This window comes from Beta vulgaris, chromosome 2, assembly GCF_026745355.1.
Source record: "Beta vulgaris subsp. vulgaris cultivar EL10 chromosome 2, EL10.2, whole genome shotgun sequence".
NCBI classification, from domain to species: Eukaryota; Viridiplantae; Streptophyta; class Magnoliopsida; order Caryophyllales; family Amaranthaceae; genus Beta; species Beta vulgaris.
The window spans coordinates 4,043,712-4,063,951 of NC_079203.1; the positions used below are offsets into that span (position 1 = coordinate 4,043,712).

The 20,240-nt window shown below is 38.0% G+C and overlaps 1 protein-coding gene across 1 annotated transcript; it reads left to right on the plus strand.

The window, feature by feature from the left end:
* The first annotated feature begins 2,731 nt into the window (after nucleotides 1-2,731).
* LOC104889341 (uncharacterized) lies at nucleotides 2,732-3,418 on the plus strand. The gene has a single exon (XM_010674534.2). It carries the CDS (start codon nucleotides 2,732-2,734, stop codon nucleotides 3,416-3,418), a length of 687 nt encoding a protein of 228 aa, XP_010672836.2.
* The last annotated feature ends 16,822 nt before the right edge of the window (nucleotides 3,419-20,240 follow it).

Genomic DNA, 20,240 nt, shown 5'->3' on the forward strand with positions numbered 1-20,240 from the left:
TAGAAAAATTTAATTGCGGATTTAATAAAGTGAGAGGGAGATGGATGTGGGGTCCATTTTATGAATGTTACTTTGGTATATGGAGTATGATGTGTCATAAGATCAACGGTGGGACTATTATCCTATGTGGCTTACACGTAGGATTTTGTAAGGCTTATTTTTGACCCCTAATAAGTTAATAGTATTGAGTAATTTTGACAATGGATCATTATTATATGGAATTTTATTGTATTTTGGAAAGGTTAGTTAATCATTATCTTAAACTATAATTTGTGGTTATTTGGAGGTATGTGAATAGCAATGACTTGTTACATCGTAGAGATTAGAGGGGTTACCTAATAGAGTAACTATAATGAAAAGCAATAATTTTTTGTTGTTTTGTTTGCTATGTTAGATTTTCAAATTACAATATTTTCAAGCTATAACTTCTCTCGATGAAAAGTTACAATCACTTGTGATTTTTGTAGGTTCTACATGTGAGGAAAGTGAGATGGAATATTGTGGAAAACAAAAAAGGTACAAGAGGGCCCACAAAAAGTTAAACAAAACAACAAGCTTTGTGGAGCAACTTGTTTTCTCCTAGCTACAACATCAATTCTCCGCCAGCGACCAAGCTTGTTGCTCCAAGATTAGAGTACTTTCTCCGCTAGTCTGTTTCAAAATTATTGTAACACTTGCCTTTGGTACGGAGATTTAGGAGGAAAATGAAGTCAAAGATTGGCGGAGTTTTGAGGGATAGTTCAGGGAAATTCATATAGGTACCTTTCCCCGTGCCCTGTCCCTCTAATGAAGATTAATCATGCTGAAACACTTGCCATCCAAAGAGCTCTCAAGTTGTCCCTGCAATCCGAGTGGTTCAACTCATCCTTTAGCATAGTGGAATCAGACTCATCCACCTCGGTCAGGTGGTGTAATGGTGAATCAAAAGGCCCATGGAACCTGACCTTTTCCATAAAATTCCTTCGTGGATTATTGATGAAGAACCCGAATATAAGCATTGTATACAAAAGTCGTGATTCCAATACAGTGGTAGATGCATTATTGACAAATCAAGGAATTATGAGAATTGATAATTTTGTTGCTTGGCTCTAATTTTCATTCTCTTGTTTCTCCTCTAGGATGACTATTTTGTTTGTGTTTTAATGCATAGTTCTCAAATTATGGAACTTTAAATTGTATAGCTGCAAATATTTTTAAGGGCTGATATTTAATAAATGGGTAATGCTATATGCAGTTTTTAGAGTTGCATATAAGCATTAAATATATTTCCTAAAATGGTATAAATTCTGATATTTATGATAAAATCACACATAAATCGATGTAATCAATGCTTTATTTTTCAAAAACTTTCCCTTTTAAACCTCTTATGTGCAGTCTTTAGGACTGCATATAGCTTTTTCCTTCATAAATTCCTCAAATTATATAAAAAAAGTAACCCTTTAATAATGATAGTGTTAATGTAAATGTTGATGTAGTGTGTCACATTAAAGTCATACATTTTTTTTGACAACATTAAACTAAATTTTAGCTACCTAGAAATTCCCATACAAAATGAATCATAACCAATTTTAGTCATCGATTCTACATTTCTACTCCCTTCTGTTTTTCAAACGCCTTCATGGCTTCATCTGTCCATCATTTCATTGTAATACTTCTATCATCGTATGTACATATATGATATATAATTTATAAACTCGCTCATTTGGATGTTATGAGTATGAGTGTACGTACCAAGGCCAAACCCATGAAAATATGACTTCAACAGCTTTTTTCATGGTGGGTGAGAACGTAAATGCAATATTTCAAGTGATACTCATTACTAGCATCTGTGAGAGGTAGTTAAAGATTGGAGGTAGGTAGCTTCATTAAAGAAATATCTACAATCCATAATCAGCCATAAATAGATCTCCCTAAAAGTAAAATCATTAAATGTATCCGTGTTTCAAACTTTTTCTTTATATTTCATCCGTCCTAACTCCTATCTTATACTAGCCTTATATGCACGCGATGCGTGCGTCAATTTAAAATAGCGTCTTATATTCACTTAAAATGCAAAGTTGAAATGAAAAACGATTCTTAAATTGTTTATTTTCTTTTGTAGTTATATATATATACATGTATATATATATATATATATATATATATATATATATATATATATATATATAATACATGTATATATATACATGTATATATATATACATGTATATATATATACATGTATATATATATACATGTATATATATATACATGTATATATATATATTGAAAGAACCACTAAAGAACCTTCTTATTGAAAGAACCTTCTTATTGAAAGAACCACTAAAAATACCGACCCAACCCAAAATATCGAAAAGGCAAAAATGAGTCGACTCAAATTATACCGGCCCAAAACAACCGTGAGAACCACTAAAAATGAGCAAAAACTTCCTAAAATGAGCATAAACATAAAATGAGTAGAAAACATTAAGTTATCAAAAACGTAAAATGAACAAAAATGTAAAAGAAGAAAAACGTAAAATGAACATAAAAAAGTTCAATGAGAAAAAAAGTAAAATGAGTAAAACGTAAAATGAGCAAAAACACTGATAAATGAGCATAAAATTGTTAAATGAGCAAAAATATTATGAAATGATCAATCTATGCTAAAAGCTTCCTCGAAAGACAGGAAAAGCTCTCCCTTGAAAGACAGGTTTGCCCTAACCCTAGGGCTTGATTTCTTCGACCATCCATGGCTGGAGAACTCATAGAACAGTGCAGAAATCTTCGAATAAATGACGCGGAATCTAAAATTCTTGAAATTAGCGAACTGGATGACGGAATTGATGAGGACCAAGTCTATTTGGTTCTTGTAGGACGATTGGTGACGGAACGGAGCTTCAACATTGAAGCTTTTAAAAGAACTATGATTCAAGCCTGGGGGGTCAATAAACGAATGGTGATACGGATGATAGGTGCGAATCGGTTTGTATTTCAATTTTTTCATTGGCGTGACAAGGAGAAAGTGCTGGAAGGCAGACCTTGGTGTTTTGAGAACCAACTCTTGATCTTGAATGCCATAGATGGCGAGGACCAACCGGCTGATGTACCCTTAACCTATTCACCTTTCTGGATTCGACTAAAAAATCTTCCTTTTAATTACAGATCCGCCACGGTTTGTCGGGCGATTGCGGGGAAAATTGGGCAGGTGATGGAGTTGGAGGATGATGCTTTGTTTCTGGATAACTATCGAAGGGTGCGTGTGATGATGGACGTGGCGCAACCGTTGTGTCGCTACCAGGAAATAAAAGGGAAAGATGGGCGAGTTTTCCGTGTCGATGTGGCGTATGAACGCTTACCTTTCTTTTGTTTCTTATGCGGGACCATAGGGCATGGGGAGAAAGAATGTGTGAATGTTGATGACGATGAGCCAGAATAATGTATGGGATGGGGGAAGACTTTGCGGGCCACGCCCAGGAAGGTGTTCCGAATGCAGGAGGAAATGGAGGAAATTAAAGCTTGTAGGAAGGCTTTGTTCGTTGCTAAGCCTAGAACCTCTAGGACTGTTGCAACATCGGGAAGTGAGCTGCAAGGTGAAGGGGAGGAGGGAGATATAGTGAGTAGTGAGAGAGGGGTGGTGAATGTTAGGCAGGGGGAAGTGGGGAGTGAGAAGCACTTGTCGGGTAAGGGGAGTGAAACTAGTGACAATGTGGGGAGATTGACGAATGTGGAGGAGACAGGTGGTAATGTGGGGACTAAGGAGAGGGTAATGTGCAAGGATGAGGGGACAAGGGATAAGGCATTTAATGCTGGTGGGTCACGTATGATTAATGTGGAATTTATTGGTGTGGGGGAGCATATCACTGAAGCCATGGGTTTAAAGGAGGATAGAGGGGGTGTTGGTTTGCCTAAACTAGGGGCAGGCCCTTCGTCTGGGGCAGCAGATGGAGGGAAGAAGCTAGGGCGTAAGTGGAAAAAAGTAGCGCGGGATAAGGGGGATGCTATGGAAGGAGTTGAACTGGATTATGTGCTACTTGAATCAGGAGGGAAAAGGGGTAGAGAGGTGTTGCGTGGGGAGTCTGAGGTTTTGGGTGATACAGGGAAGCGTAGAAATACGGAGAAAATATCTGGATGGCGTGAGGCGGGATCTGCCGACGAGCAGACCCGCCCAGCTCAATGAGTCTACTCTGCTGGAACTGTCGAGGGATGGGCAACCCTTGGTCAGTTCGTAGACTTCGTAAATGGAGTCGTGAAGTTGCCCCCGACTTGATTTTCTTGTCGGAAACTATGGTTACGAGAGATAGAGTTGAGAGACTCAAGGATTCGATTCATTGCTCGCATGCTTTTGGGGTCTCAAGTCAAGGCCGTTCTGGTGGTCTTTGTGTTTTCTGGAGGGAGGAGAAAATTAGTTTTAATCTCGTTTCTTTTTCACAACATCATATATGTGGGGATGTGGTAACAAATAATGGTGTGGAGTGGAGATTTGTGGGACTTTATGGATGGGCGGAGGGGTCTATGAAACATCAGACGTGGACTCTTATTCGTCATTTATGTGAGGAGACGGGGCTTCCTATTATTTTTGGGGGAGATTTTAACGAGATATTATCTTATGATGAGAAGGAAGGGGGAGCGAATACTGAACGAAGGGAAATAGCACATTTTCGTGAAGCGATGGATTCATGCAGATTGCGAGATCTTGGCTATGAGGGCCAGTGGTGGACATGGGAAAGGGGGAGGTCTAGTAATACACGAGTAAGGGAAAGATTGGATAGGTTTGTGGCGACGTCGGACTGGCTGGAGTTGTTCCCACAGGCTACAGTAACACACTTATTACGCTATAAGTCGGATCACTGTCCTATAGTGGTTCGCCTTTCACCTCGAAGGAAGCACCAGGGAGCTGGCCGTCGGGGATTTAAATTTGAGACGGCTTGGCTATTGGAGGAGGGGTGTGAGCGGATTGTGAAGGAGGCGTGGGAGAAAGGAGAGGGCAAGAATGTGGTGGCGAGGATTGAGGAGGTGGCGGGGGGTTTATTGCGGTGGAGTGGTAAAAGCTTGAATAATTTGGCGAAGCAGGTGGAGCAGACCGAAAAGGCCCTTAAGGTGGCGCAACAAAGGAGAATTACGCAGGATAGCTGTATGGAGTGCAATAATCTTGAAACAAAGCTGGATGATCTGATTAGTAAGCAGGAGGCCTACTGGTATTTGCGGTCGCGTGTATCGGAAGTTAGGGATGGGGACAGAAATACGAACTATTTTCATCACAAGGCCTCCCAACGACGGTCCCGTAACAAGATGAAGGGTCTTTATGATGAGGGAGGTGTATGGCAGGAGGATGAGGAGAAGCTGGAAGAAATAGTAGCGTCCTATTACAATAAGTTGTTTTCTTCGACGGAACCTAGGGTTCCTGATATGCAGCGTGTCTTACAGCATATGGGAAGCTGTGTCTCGCATGAAATGAATATGGAGCTGACGAAACCGTACACAAAAGTTGAGATTTTTGAGGCACTCCAGCAAATGCACCCATGTAAAGCGCCCGGCCCGGATGGTATGCATGCACTTTTCTTTCAAAAATTCTGGCATATAGTAGGTGACGAAGTGTCTGAGTTTGTGATTAATATTTTGCATAGCTCTGTCATTCCTGAGTATGTCAACAACACCAACATTGTCATGATTCCTAAAATAAAAGATCCCACAGAAGTAGCTCATTATAGGCCTATCAGCTTATGTAATGTGGTGTATAAATTAGTTTCAAAAGCTATGGTTATCAGACTAAAAAATATTCTCCCTGAACTGGTCTCTGAAAATCAAAGTGCGTTTGTCCCTGGAAGACAGATTACAGATAATGCACTAATAGCTATGGAATTGTTCCATACTATGAAGTATAGGAATAAATGCAGGAGAGGTGTGATTGCTATGAAACTAGACATGAGTAAGGCATATGATAGAGTGGAATGGGGTTTTCTGCAGAAATTGTTGCTGACAATGGGGTTTGATGGTAGATGGGTGAATCTGATAATGAACTGTGTTTCATCAGTAAACTACTCTTTTGTGATAAATGGCCGAGTGAAGGGTGCAGTGAGGCCTTCTCGGGGGCTTAGGCAGGGGGATCCCCTATCCCCCTACCTGTTCATATTAGTAGCAGATGCTTTCTCCCGTATGCTTCTTTCTGCAGCCCAGGAAAAAAGAATTCACGGAGCAAGGGCGAGTCGAGGTGGGCAGGAGATTTCTCACCTTCTTTTTGCAGATGACAGTCTACTTTTTGCAAGGGCTAACCGACAGGAATGCTTAGAAATAGTTGATTTACTCAACAAATATGAAGCAGCATCTGGGCAGCAAATAAATTATGATAAGTCGGAAGTTTCCTTCAGCAAAGGGGTTAGTACTTCACAAAAAGAAGAATTGATGAATCTTTTGAAGATGAGACGAGTGGATAGACATGAGAAGTATCTGGGGATTCCTACTGTGGCGGGGAGATCGAAAAAAGCTGTTTTTGGAGCTCTTTTGGATAGAATTTGGAAGAAATTGCAGGGCTGGAAGGAAAAGTTGTTATCACGAGCAGGGAAAGAAGTTCTCTTAAAATCGGTCATTCAAGCAATGCCTACTTACCTGATGGGAGTGTACAAGTTCCCAAGTTGGGTAACAAATGCTATCTCGACGGCTATGGCACGCTTCTTCTGGGGACAAACTGAAGGGAGGCGACGGGTGCATTGGCGGAGCTGGAAATCCATGTGTGAACTCAAATGTCTGGGTGGTTTAGGGTTCAAGGATCTAGAGGTCTTCAACGACGCATTACTTGGGAGGCAAGCTTGGAGGATAATGAAGGGGGATAATACACTTCTTGGCAAGGTCATGAAGGCCAAGTACTATCATCAGAGTACATTTCTGGAGGCATCACTTGGCTATTCTCCGAGTTTTGCATGGAAAGGCATTTGGAGCGCTAAAGCACTAGTCAAGGAAGGGATGATTTGACGAGTGGGGAAAGGTGAGCAGATTAATGTGTGGCGAGACCCGTGGATTGCGGATGAAGATGGGAGATTTATCTCTAGTCCTATGGTTGATAATGTCCGACAGGTTAAAGATTTGATGATGGCTGGATCATCGACGTGGAACATAGATCTTATAACTCGAGTCTTCAACGAACGAGATACAAAATGCATCCTTGCTCTCCCTCTAAGTGAACAAAGCAAGGAGGATGTTATCACATGGGCTTTCACAAAAGACGGGGTCTATTCGGTAAAGACGGCCTATATGCTCGGGAAGATGTTTAATCTCGATGGTTTTCATGAGGCATGGGTGAAGTTGTGGAAGGTAGAGGTCTCCCCAAAAGTCCGGTTGTTTTTATGGCGCCTCTGTACGGGAACTTTACCTACACGCGCGCTGCTGTACTACAGACATATGCTTGAACACAACTGCTGCCCATGGTGTGGGGAGGAGGAGACGGTATCGCATGCATTGTTTCTTTGTCCTCGGGTCACGGATTTATGGAGCGAGAGTGGGTGCGAGCAGCTCATTGATGGTGTAGCACAAAAATCAATGCAGGAGGTCGTGGCGAGCTGGGCTGCATCGGCCGAAAAGCTGCACAGGAGAGCGGTGCTCTTAGCGTGGCATATCTGGATGGAACGCAACGCAAAGGTTTTTAACAATGTTCACACAGCCAACCCAATTCTCTTAGCAAGAGTTCAGCGAGCCATCGAGGAGCATGATAAATATGCGAAGCGAATATATGGTCTGCAAAGTAGGGGTGGTGGAGAGAGCGCAAAAATCTGGAAGGCTCCCTTGCGAGGGGTGGTTAAGCTAAATTGTGATGCTTCTCTTGCTTGTGAAGGATGGGTGGGGTTGGGAGTTGTAGCAAGGGACAGCGATGGAAAAGTCTTATTTGCAGCTTCGAGGCGTGTGAGAGCGCATTGGCCTGTGGAAATAGCGGAAGGGAAGGCGATTCTCATGGCGGTTCGGTTGGCAAGAAGATTTGGCTATGCAAATGTGGTGCTGGAATCGGATAGCAAAGTGCTTATTACGCGTCTCTCGAAAGCCATGGTCTATTTCTCCGACTTAGATACTGTTTTAGATGATATTCTAATGTCTAGTAGTTGTTTTAACTCTTTGAGCTGGTCTCATGTTAAAAGGGATGGCAATGCTGTAGCTCATCACCTTGCAAAGATAGTACCTTTTGGGATAGAACAAGTATGGGAAAACCATAGTCCTATGGAGGTTGAACCATATGTTTTTATGGACTTTTTGTCTAAAGATGAATGAGAATGGTGCTATCTTTTCCTTTCAAAAAAAAAAAAAATATTATGAAATGATCAAAATCTTTGTAAAATGAGGAAAAATGAGTGATTCTCACGGTTCTCACCAAAACGCCACATGTACATACCAATCTGGCAATCTCCATAGATTTTGTAATATATCCCTACAATCACATGGATTGCAATTGCTAACTTTCATCCATGATTAGAGGATTTTAAGGAAACAAATCACATTAATATGATTCGAATTTTACTAAATTTTAATAAGTTTCTCACATTTTTCCATATTTTGATTTTTTGTTTTAAATTATTAAAGGGTATTTTAGTCACTTCAAAAAGGACACCACACCTCCACCCTTGGTTTATATAATAAAGATTTTCCGTATTTCATTTTAGGTGTTTCAAAATGTTGTTCCATTTGAATACATCACTTTTTTACTCTCTCACTAGGTGTGAAAGTTATTCGGATAAAATCCAAAATCCAATCCAATCCGAATTAGTAATTCGGATCGAATTCGGACTGTGTTTGGATTGATAATTTTTAAGAAATTAGATTTTCGGATCGGATCGGATTAAGGGTGAGTTGATCCAAAAATCCAATATAACCGAATAGTAATATGTCTTGTATTATGTATTTAAATTGGACGTAAGTGCTTAACTGATTTTTTTTAACCTACTCCATAGCCCAATACACATAGCACTTCAACCCTTTCCCTAAAACATGCACTTAATTCCTCATTTCCTAAATCTACTAGGCTGCTGTTGTGCTAAATTTATTATCGGATCCCATCTAGAGTATGAAAATTCGAATTGGATTGGATCGGATTTAAACCCTAATTGGTTTAGATTTGGATTGAAAAATTGAAATCCAAATTTTGTTTGGATCGGATTGGATTAGGCTCTAATTCAAACCGCACACCGAACTTTCACCCCTATCTCTCACTCTACCTTTTCACATATGGGTTTTTTACACCCTCATTTAATAATCCTTCAATCTCATTGATTGGGTGTAATAAATACTGCATTCGTTCTGTTTTAAATGAAACATTGGGTGAAATGACATTATTCATTGATCAATTTTGAATCAAAATTTATCGCCATTATATAAAGAAAAAACATAGTCAAGTGGGATCTTGTTAGATTTGTCTCGATGCATACTATCAAATTATAACTTTTTATACTTTTTACGCATGCATAACTAAAGATATTGGTGGTTAAAGAAGTGTGTTGGGTTGCATGAAAAAACATACGTTTTATTTAAAACAGAACGGATGAAGTATCATTTTTTACACTCTCTCTCCTCTTTTCACATGCCCAGCCCACCCATTTAATGTTGTCATTATTTTTCATTTTTTTATGACAATACTTCCAAAAAAACAACTCCCTGTGCAAATACATCATAATCATTATTTACTTAATTCACGTGTCCAAAATAAAATGGGAACTACAAAATGGAATGGAGGAAGTAACATTCTTAAAATTTAGATTCTGCTCATTTCAATTGATTTCCTCTGAAATTATTTAAAACATATTGGTAAACAAATTTTGTATTAACAAATGTTAAACACAATATTGTCATATTGTTACTCCCTGGTCATGATTAATATAAATTCACATTTATATCTCGCCTTTATAATTTATACAAAAAAGAATAGGGTGAAATATATTAGATTAGTAAAATAGGAGTACTAAATAGCGTAGAGTATTGTAAAAAGATGTCCTAAAACAGTAAACTTGTTATATAGTGAAAGGAGATCTAAAGGAGAGGTGGTAGTGCAGTGGAGTACCACCTCGAATTCCAAGGTATTGTTCATGGTTCGATCCTCATCCCAACAATATGTTGGCATATTTAATTATGGGTTGTTTAGCCTTATATCTAGTCTCTAAGTTGGTGTGTCATGCAAGCTAATAGCCTAATAGGAGTTGATCTTCGAACCAATTATCTTTCCTAATAAAAAAAAATAGAAAAAGGAGATGATCATTATTACATTTCATTATTTTCATGTAAGATTTTCTCGATATCACAAATTTCAAGTTTTTCAACCCAACATCTTTATATAATATGCTAAAGAATTAGTACATCAAGAGTAACATTTAGGGTTGCAACCCTATTGACATATTAAAATATAATATTGATATGTATGTAATAAATGAGGGGATAAGTAATATAAAAATAATATTTTTAATGTATTCATAACCAATGAAAAATCAATAATAAGAAGGTTGACAACCTTTAGGGTCACTCAATCAATCTCCGTACACCGATATTTACCCTCTTGGTCCGAAAGAACATTTAAGGTTGGCCTCCACGATAGGAGGTTAGTATAGTTTTTCTTTCCTTGATAAAAAAAAATATAAAAAATAAAGGAGGTATATTAGCTTTAGCAATAAAGGGAGCTAAAGTAAGAAGGGGGGGGGGGACCTCAAGTAAGAATCAAGAGTAGAGTGGGTTAGGATAATAAAGGATGTTATTTAGTTTAAGGGCACACTTCCATTGAATTAGAGGGACCAACAATCATAGTGCATTAGTGCCCCAGCCCAACGTAAGTCTTATTTACTTCCAAGTCTCATGGTAGTTGTTATGGCCACAAAGGACATAGCTTAAGGTTCCTTCTATATTTCCATTGCCACCTAATTGTAGAAGAGGAATGGTGAAAATTAGCATTCATTCATTTTAATTTATTTTTGACTTATTTCAGATAAAATAAATTTAGCTGAGTTCGAAGAAATTAGGCATGAAGTAAATTAGGATTCGTTTATTTTAATTTAATTTTGACGTGTTTCAGATAAAATAAGTTTAGCTGAGTTTGGAGAATTTAAATAATTTTAGATAAGATAAGTTTTTTTTTTTTGATAAGTTGGCTTGATATTATCATTACTTTCATATCAGCAAATACATCCTAGCCAAAACTACTCCTTAACTACGAGTTAATTGTATCTTGTTTTACTTTAATACCTATTGTAGATGCCGTTTGACCTTCAATTAATGAAATTTCTCTTTCAAAAAAAAGAGAGGAATGACTTAAATAAATACTCTGAATACCATACATAAGAATTGAAATAAAGTAATGCCCTGCAAAAACAAGGCTCCTTCATAACACATAATGAAACTTCTATAGCCAAGCAATTAACAAAATCTGAGTTTCTATGGAGTCCTTATTTGGCTAAAGCATCAGCCACAATGTTGGAGTTTCGGCTTATATATGTAATGGATGGAAAGCTGCAATCCTCTTTTTTGGGTAGATATGATGAAATTGAGAATGAAAGTTAGATGTCAAGGGCCACCTTTAGGTTGCATTGAGACCATTGCACCGCATTATGAGAGTCAAATTCAATTTCAATCTCGTGAGACTTAAATTTTTCACAGTTGAGAGAGATCTGAATTGTACGATGAATTGCTAGCACTTCCGCTTTATTAATTTCCATTGGGGGTATTGGACAAGAAAACACACATAGAAATTCGCCTTTGCAATTCCTTAATACACCACCAATGGCAGACCTAGAGAGGATAGGATTGAAAGAAGCATTCACATTCAACTTAAGCGTGGAAAGAGGTAAAGAAGACCAGTCCAAGGCCTTCTTCAAGGGGGGAGCAGTGATTGAGAAAGAGTGGCTCCATTTGAGACAAATTAGATTCCTCGCAACTTCCTCGTGTGAGAACGGGAAGGAGGGATCCTAGGCATTCGTCCACCAACCTATTATCAAAAGAATCATATCTTGACTTTCAGAAAAGTTGCTTGGATTTGCATTGAAAATTTGGGCATTACGTTCTTTCCAAAAAGACCACACAATCACAAAAAAGCTTGATTGCCACACCCTTTTGAAAAAAGCTATTTGGCAAGGGTAAAACCACTTGACAAAAGCACCTTCAAGAGAAGGACATACCCAAGATAACTCCCATAATTTGCACCATCAGGCCCAGATTAGCTTTGAAATCAAACAATGGAGAAACAAGTGAGAAGATGATTCAGGGGCCAAATTGCACAATATACATACATTTTCAGATGCATGTATATATTGAGGTGAGCCAGTTTTTCCCGAGTGTTTAACTTTTCCATTAAGGTGAGCCATTGAAAGATTTCTATTATGTGGGGTACCAAGCCATGCCATAGTTTTTTTTTTTGCAGCATCAGAGAGATAGGATGCTTTGGATTTTGCAAGTTCCAAGTATAAGGATTTCACGGAAAAAGATCATGACTTATCTGGTAGCCAATAAATCAACCTATCCTCATTTTCAAGGTCAACATGTACCTGATTAAGAAGATGAGAGATTTTTTCACACTCTTCCAAATCAGGGGGCTGAAATGCATGTGAAAATATAAAAAAAGTCCTATAATAAAGAATACCCCCAAAATTAGGTTTTACATACATAGGTTAATTGATAGTTAAGATCTATTGAAAAATTTCAGTAACAAATGGGATCCCTGGCATAAAACAAAAATCATACGTATATGAGTAGTATAATACTTCATCTATTTTTTTAAAAAATTGCAACATTTCGTTTTTCACGTTTGTCGAGACACTTCATTAAAAATCAATCTCTCTAATAGCACGCGTACAAGTATAAATTATAAGTGCTTGTTTTATTACAATTGGATATAAATTCCCATAGGAATTTGCAATTTGTGGAAATTGATTCCCTTATAAAATTCCTAGGAAATAGTATAAATTGTTTGGTAGTCATAAGAGAAGTTGTAATTAATAGAAATTTATGTTGAAATTGTGAGTGACCAAGGAGGGTAGGTAAATAAATTCCTACATTTTTGTGGGAATTTCAAATTCCCAAGATTTTTCATTAGCCTTATTTTCCCCACTTCCTGTCAACCAAACAACTACCCAAATTTGAAAATCATGGGAATTTCTGTTGCTTACATAATTTCATGTATACCAAACAACCACTAAGTACCCCTCAAAAAAAAACAACCACTAAATATTTGATATTTGAAACTTTAAATCGATAATAATCTAACAAGACCCTACTTGACTATATTTTGTCTTACATAATGTACGAGATAATTTAATAAAGTTAGTTGATGAATAGTGCCACCAACGAATGACAATTAAAAACCGGAGAAAGTATACAATAAAAATTTGATAAAGGTGATCAATACGATCCCTACTCGTGAGCCTAACTCGGCCCGAAAATGGACGGGGTTTAGGCATGATTTTACTGCGCGCGATCTGACACAGCCCAATTTTTTGGGCAAAAAAAAACGGGGTACATGCGACTTAAATATGAAAATAAAGGCCAATTTTTGTCCCCACAAAAATGGCTCGAAAACATGCATCGCTCGGCCGAATTTGTGAGTTTTGATGCGGGAATATATGTCCTACGTTTGACCCAACTCGAGGCTTTAGTTCAAAACGGTTCACTTTATTTAGCCGAAGCACGGTCCAACCCGACCATGATCACCTCTAGAATTTGAGGAACTCGTGACTAGCGAGTCTAGTATCACTTAAAAAAGGCAAGTAACGGCAGGGATGTTGTTTGTCATATGCTAATTTGACCCTTTCTGTTTGGTTGTTTTCTCTTATCGTTTTCCTCAATGCAACTTCTGCTACTCTCTTGATGAGTCAAAACAGTAAACAAGATGATAGCTGTTTTCAACTTATATCACTTTCGGGTGAGAATAGAATATTTGATTGTCAATACTCAATAAGTCATAGCCTTTGACTTCACTATGTCTACGATATTAGATTAGAGATTACTAGAATTTTCAAAGTTTGATCATCATATATAAATGTAACAACTAATAATATTGAGCTAGTAATACTACGCTAAAATTTTATTTTCGTCTAAAATTTACTTAAATTGAATGTGTCTTTTATTAAATAGAATCTATTAAACCTAATTTGGTTGGTTATGATGAATTTGAGAAAATTCTTCTTTTTTTTTTTTTTTTTTTTGAGGGGTGAGAAAATTCTTCTTAATTACAATACTTTCATTAATTCTTTTTTGTTTTCTAATTAGATACCTTTTTTCTGCACATATAGTTTGAGAATAATTAGGTTAAAATAAAAAATTCATTCTCTTAAAAGTTTGTAATTATACATATACTTCCTCCATTTGTTTTTAATTGCAATGAATTTTTAGAAAAATGATGCCTACAAATTTTGAATTTGTGTTTACTTTCAATCAAAACACCTCAATTTATAGGTATGGACTTGAAAAGTTAGATTGCCTTTCAAAAATTAAAACTAACTAAAAAAAATATAGGCAAAGTAACTATATTTATTGATAGGAACTTATTGATGGAAAGTTTAAAAAATCATTACATAATAATTCAAAAAATTGCAATATAAAAGAAAGGAGGATTAAACGACTGGACTTCTATTTATCGTCCCAAATCTACTTAAAATCGCCCCAAGTTCATTTTTTTAAACCATCTTACCCTTCTTTTTTTTCCACACCACCTACCACCCCATGCCAACCCCGGCCACCCCCTGCCATCACCTACCTCCCCAACCACCACCACCTTCGCGTCACCCCTACCATTCCTTTTTCCACACCACCCACCACTCCCACCACCACCTGCCAACCCCGGCCACCCCTTGCCATCACCTACCTCCCCAACCACCACCACCTTCGCGTCACCCCCACCACCAGTTAAAGGTCAGGCGAATTTTTACCTTGGGCGAACGTCCGGCCAAGACGTTCCCCCCATGGTACATGCATGGTCGTGCGCCAAGTGCACATTAGCTCGATTTTCAAAAAAAATTCCTATCAATAGCCTTGTCTTTATACTTTTCTACTCTTTTCGTCATGCTTTCATACTAGAAAATCACTACTCCAAATGTACTCCAAGTACTTCACATATACAATCAAACACTTTCAATTCTATTACAGTGTCCATTCAAGCTTCGTGATTGCTGCTTGTGCGGATCTTTATTCAAGACCCAAACGACAAAGATATAATTCTGTTCTTGTAGGTTAATTCCATTTTTTTCTTATTATACTAATAATTTATTTTTCATGTTGTAGATTCTCAAACAATTCACGCTATATTGTATATTATTCTTTAATCTTATTTTTATATTCTTTATACATTTTTCTCTATTATATACATTTCCATGCTTATATGCTTATTGCCTTCATATGCTTATTTTTAGTGATTACAAGACCTAAACAAATGTTCCAACATTAAAATTTGGACAATTAGATTATGTTCGTAATAGTTTGATTGTTTAAAAAACATATCGCAAAAGTTAGTCTTTTGCTTGTTTAATGAGCCAACATAGATTAATTTTTCATAATGCATGAATATATTTGTTGGTTATTTATTTGCATAAAACCTGATCATGAATTGTATTACGTAGAGGCTAATAATAGGCGAAGAAAATTCTTGATTATGTTTGTACCATCATCCCCGAACTTTATCTTTGGTTCATCGATTAATTATGAAGTTATGACAGACAAATCTACATTCGATAAGTTCACAAGAATTCCCTATGATTTTCCAAAAACCAAATTAATTTTATGAATATTCCTTTAAACACTTGTTGACGACTTGCTCTTCAAAACAAAAACCTTTACACTCAAGTAATATTCTTGCTCATCAATCATCACACATAGGTAATAGAAATATGCTTATACTAACCTAATCATATGAGTGAATTTAGATCTATTAGTCTCTATAACGTTTTATACAAGATTATTTCAAAAATAATAGCTAATAGGTTAAAAGTAATATTACCAGAACTTATTTCACATCAGTAGAGTGCTTTTGTTCCGGGGAGATTAATTACTAATAGTGCTTTAGTTGCTTTTGAGATTTTTCATGGAATAAAACGGAGATGTGCTGGAAAACAGGGTGAGATGGCTCTGAAGCTTGATATGAGCAAAACTTATGACAGGGTTGAATGGTCGCTCCTGGAACGTGTGATGATTAAACTGGGGTTTGGCGAGTCTGGATTAATAAGGTTATGATGTGCTTGTCTAGTGTGTCGTATGCTTTCAAGCTTAATGGGAAGGTGCTAGGAAACGTTATACCTGAGAGGGGACTTCGGCAGGAGATCCATTGTCCCCTTATTTATTTCTCCTATGTGCGGAGGCTTTTTCGGCTTTGTTGACTAGGGCGGTGGAGAGGGGGGAATTCATGGAGCTCAAGTGTGTCGCGGTGCTCCCCGTGTGTCACATTTGTTTTTTTTGCAGATGACAATATTCTTTTTACTCGAGCTACACTTCAGGAATGCTCAAAATTGGCTGATATTCTCAATAAGTATAAACGAGCATCTGGTTAGAAAATTAATTTCACTAAGTTTGAAGTGGCTTTTAGTGAAAATGTGGATGTTGGGAGGAGATATGGGATTAGAAATATGTTGCAGGTGAGAGAAGTTGATCGTCATGAGAAGTATTTGGGGTTCCCGATGGTGATTGGTCGTTCCAAGAAGATGGTATCTCGATGATTAAAGAAAGAGTGGAAAAAACTGCAGGGATGGAAAGAATTTTTTTTTGTCAAAGGCAGAAAAAAAAGGTGCTTATTAAGGCTGTCATCCAATCTATTCCACATATATGATGAGCTGGTTCAAGATTACAAACGGTATTTTAGATGATATTCATGCAATGTGTGCTCGATTTTGGTGGGGTGTGAGGGGGACGGAACAAAAGATGCATTGGGTGAGTTGGGATAAACTTTGTATGCCAAAATCTCACGAGGCATGGGTTTTAGAGATTTGAAAGTTTTTAACCCAGCGCTTCTAGCTAGACAAGGATGACGATTGTTATGTGATAATAGGGAGTCTTTGGTAGCCAAAATTATAAGCGCTTGCTACTTTAGAAACGACGACTTTCTTGATGCATTGAGAGGATATGATCCTAGTTACGTTTGGCGGAGTTTATGGGGTGCCAAAGCATTATTACTAGAGGGTTTGAAGTGGAGGGTGGGAGATGGGCAAGCAATCATGGCATGGAGTGATGCGTGGCTCCCAAGTGAGTCTGCGGTTGTGGTACCAACGCCAAAATTGCCGAGTTGAGAGTCGCGAAACTCATTGATAGCAATATGATGCAGTGGAATGACCAAGCTTTGAATCAACATTTTTGCCCGAAGATGTTACTTTGATTAAAGAGATACCGTTGAGCGAGAGAAAGCCCAAAGATTTTCTTTATTGGTGGCCTGCGCAGAATGGAGTGTATTCGACAAAATCGGGATACTGGTTAGGTCGACTGGGTCATATAAGAAGGTGAAATATCCGATTTGGGGAGGAGGAGTGTATGAGATGGAAGGCAGTATGGAGTGTGGAGGAACCACCGAAATTGCAGCACTTTCTATGGAGAGCGTGTAGCGGCTCGTTGGCCACCAAAGGGAGGCTTAAGGAACGACACATTGTTGATGATGGGGAATGTCTGAGGTGTCAAGGGAAGGAGGAGATGATAATACATGCCATTTTTGAATGTTTTACAGTTTCTCCAATATGGATTAACTCACCTTTTCTATCATATATGCATGATGCTCCAGGAGAGATATTTATGGAGAAATGGTGCTGGATGAAGACTAAACTTGATAAGGAAGACTTATGTTCTTTTGCTGTGATGATGTGGGCAGCATGGTCACACCGAAATGCAGTGGTCCATGACGCGCCTTGGAAGGATAGGGACTTGAGGGTCCTCGGTTTTCAACGGCTGGTGGAGGACTGTAAAGGCTATGCCCAAGCTGTGTTTACGAGAAATAGGCCTGGTGATGGCTTTAATTCGCGAGTGGGGTGGGTTCCTCCGACTATGGGCACAATTCGCATGAATACGGATGCCGCATTGATGGGCAATGGATGTGTGGGGCTTGGTGTGGTCTTTCGCGACTGGGAAGGCAAGATTGTGGCAGCGGGGGTCAAGTGGTGTATGGCGAGACAGGGTTACCAACAACTTGATGCTGAAAGTGATGCACTTAACTTGGTGAAAGATGTTCATCGACCGAGTATTGGCAGATCCCCTCTTGACTTAGTAGTGGAAGATGTTTGTTTCTTCAGCGAGAAGTTTATGTTTTTTATGTTATCTCATGTAAGGAGGGTGGGGAACTCAGTAGCACACTTATGTGCTAGACTAGTACCCTCTAATGGGCAAGAGAAAACTTTTGTAAGCAATTTCTCCCAAGTCCTGCTAACCGTGACGGAAATGCACGTTGATTCTTCTTAATATATTGGTTTCTCTTTCCCCTAAAAAAACCTAATCATTATCATTTTCTCTCTCCCCTCTCTCCTCCCTACTTTCAAAAACCCTAGCCTCCATTGTTGATTTTTAAAGGGGCTTCCATCGGTTTTTACCGTTGGAAAGCCCCCACCTTTGTTTTTTTTATTTGTTTTTCGGTTTCCAATAACGATTTCTCCCTCGAAAGAAAGGGTTTTCGATCTCCTTCGTAAGAAAAGGTTTTTCGATCTCCTTCGAAAGACAAGGTTTTTCGACCTCCTTCGAAAGACAGGGTTTTTCTCCTCTTTTAGAGGGGGAATTTCTACAGGTTACAATCCGGGATACTAGATCTAATGGATTGCCGTGAAATTATTTTGTTGGTGAAGAATTATGCGGGATCACAAATGTTATCAATTTTTCAAATACGGTCAGATGAATCCGGCGGAAATCATCCTCAAGACTACAAGGGATCGTTAGATTGTCTCTCCAACAAGGCTGTATTTTCCAGCGATATAAGCGGGAGATGTTCCACATTGCAAGATTTGTTTGACGATCGTAGTTTTTATGAAGGAAATTTTTGTTTGATTCAACTTATGTATTTGTTTGATTCGATTGCTTATGTAGATGTCGTATGACTTTTTATTAATGAATTAATTTTACTATTCAAAAAAAAAAACCTAATCATTATCAAAGTCAGCCGATAACCATAATTTGGTGCCTGTATTTATGCAATATTAAACCATGAGTTATGGTACTCTACAATTAACTAGAAATACCTTGACATCAATCAAGTGACAACCTGACAGGTATCAGGTACGGGGGCTCACATTAAACATACGACATGATCCACATTGGCAGTATTTGTTGTGGCCATGATAATACTCCCTCTGGACTTTATTAGTTTACCCCTTTTTTTGGGGCACACACATTTGACGAGACACTAATTTGAACCTCAATATCTCTAATTTTCGATAAGTAAAAATTACAAAAAATTGATATTTGGATAATACACATCGAGACGAATCCAACAAGATCTTACATGACTATATTTTTCCTTAAATACAAATTACAAGAGATACTCAAAGTCATGTATGTGAATAATGTCAAAAGTCAAAACGGGTAAACTAATAAAGACCGGAGGGAGTATATTGCAAATCTCTGATCATACTATGGAAGTAGTAGGGTTAGCTAATAGTTCCCCCTCGAAGAAGGATGGTGATGCACGAGAAGCTAAAGGTATTAGATGTTCCAATAGTTCTCAATAATAATCAAAGCCTTTGATGTAAACAAATGATATTCTAGGACTTCATAGGAGCAGTTGACGACACATTTGGATGTGAAATGAAAAACCAAATACATATGATTTATTGATTTCTTTTATCCATAAATTTATTAATTATCATAATTTTTCTTTTAAAAAATCAAGAAAAGTTCCTTAGTAGGCTTTAACCCAAATCCCATATACATCACTATGCTTAGTCGCTCATTTTACAAAATAAATGAGTAGGCAATGGGCACAGGGAAAGCACCCCTTACCACCCTCGCACAAAGAATAGGCACCTAGAAGGGCTTCTTTGCTACGTGAATCAGAAAAGGTTGGACGAATAGTTTACAGTTTCCACCTTTGGGATTCATTATTGGACAAGCCTCGAAATAGTTTGAAAGTGGGCATTTTTGTTTGAAAAGCATATCAAACTTTAAACCTTCTTCTATCTATGATCGAAGTGGGTCCTTCATATGGGTAAGAGAAGGTCTACCACATGAGGCAACAAATCAACCTAAAAGGCGGATAATGTCGATCAGGTGATCCATATCAATTTTATATGCTCCTTCAGACCAAGTTCTACCCTTTCTTGCTTTCTATCTCGGGTTAGTTTTCTTCTTGAGGTCCTTCAACG

Excerpts from the sequence above, each read along its gene's own strand:
- LOC104889341 (XM_010674534.2), top strand. The coding sequence starts at position 2,732 with ATGGCTGGAGAACTCATAGAACAGTGCAGAAATCTTCGAATAAATGAC.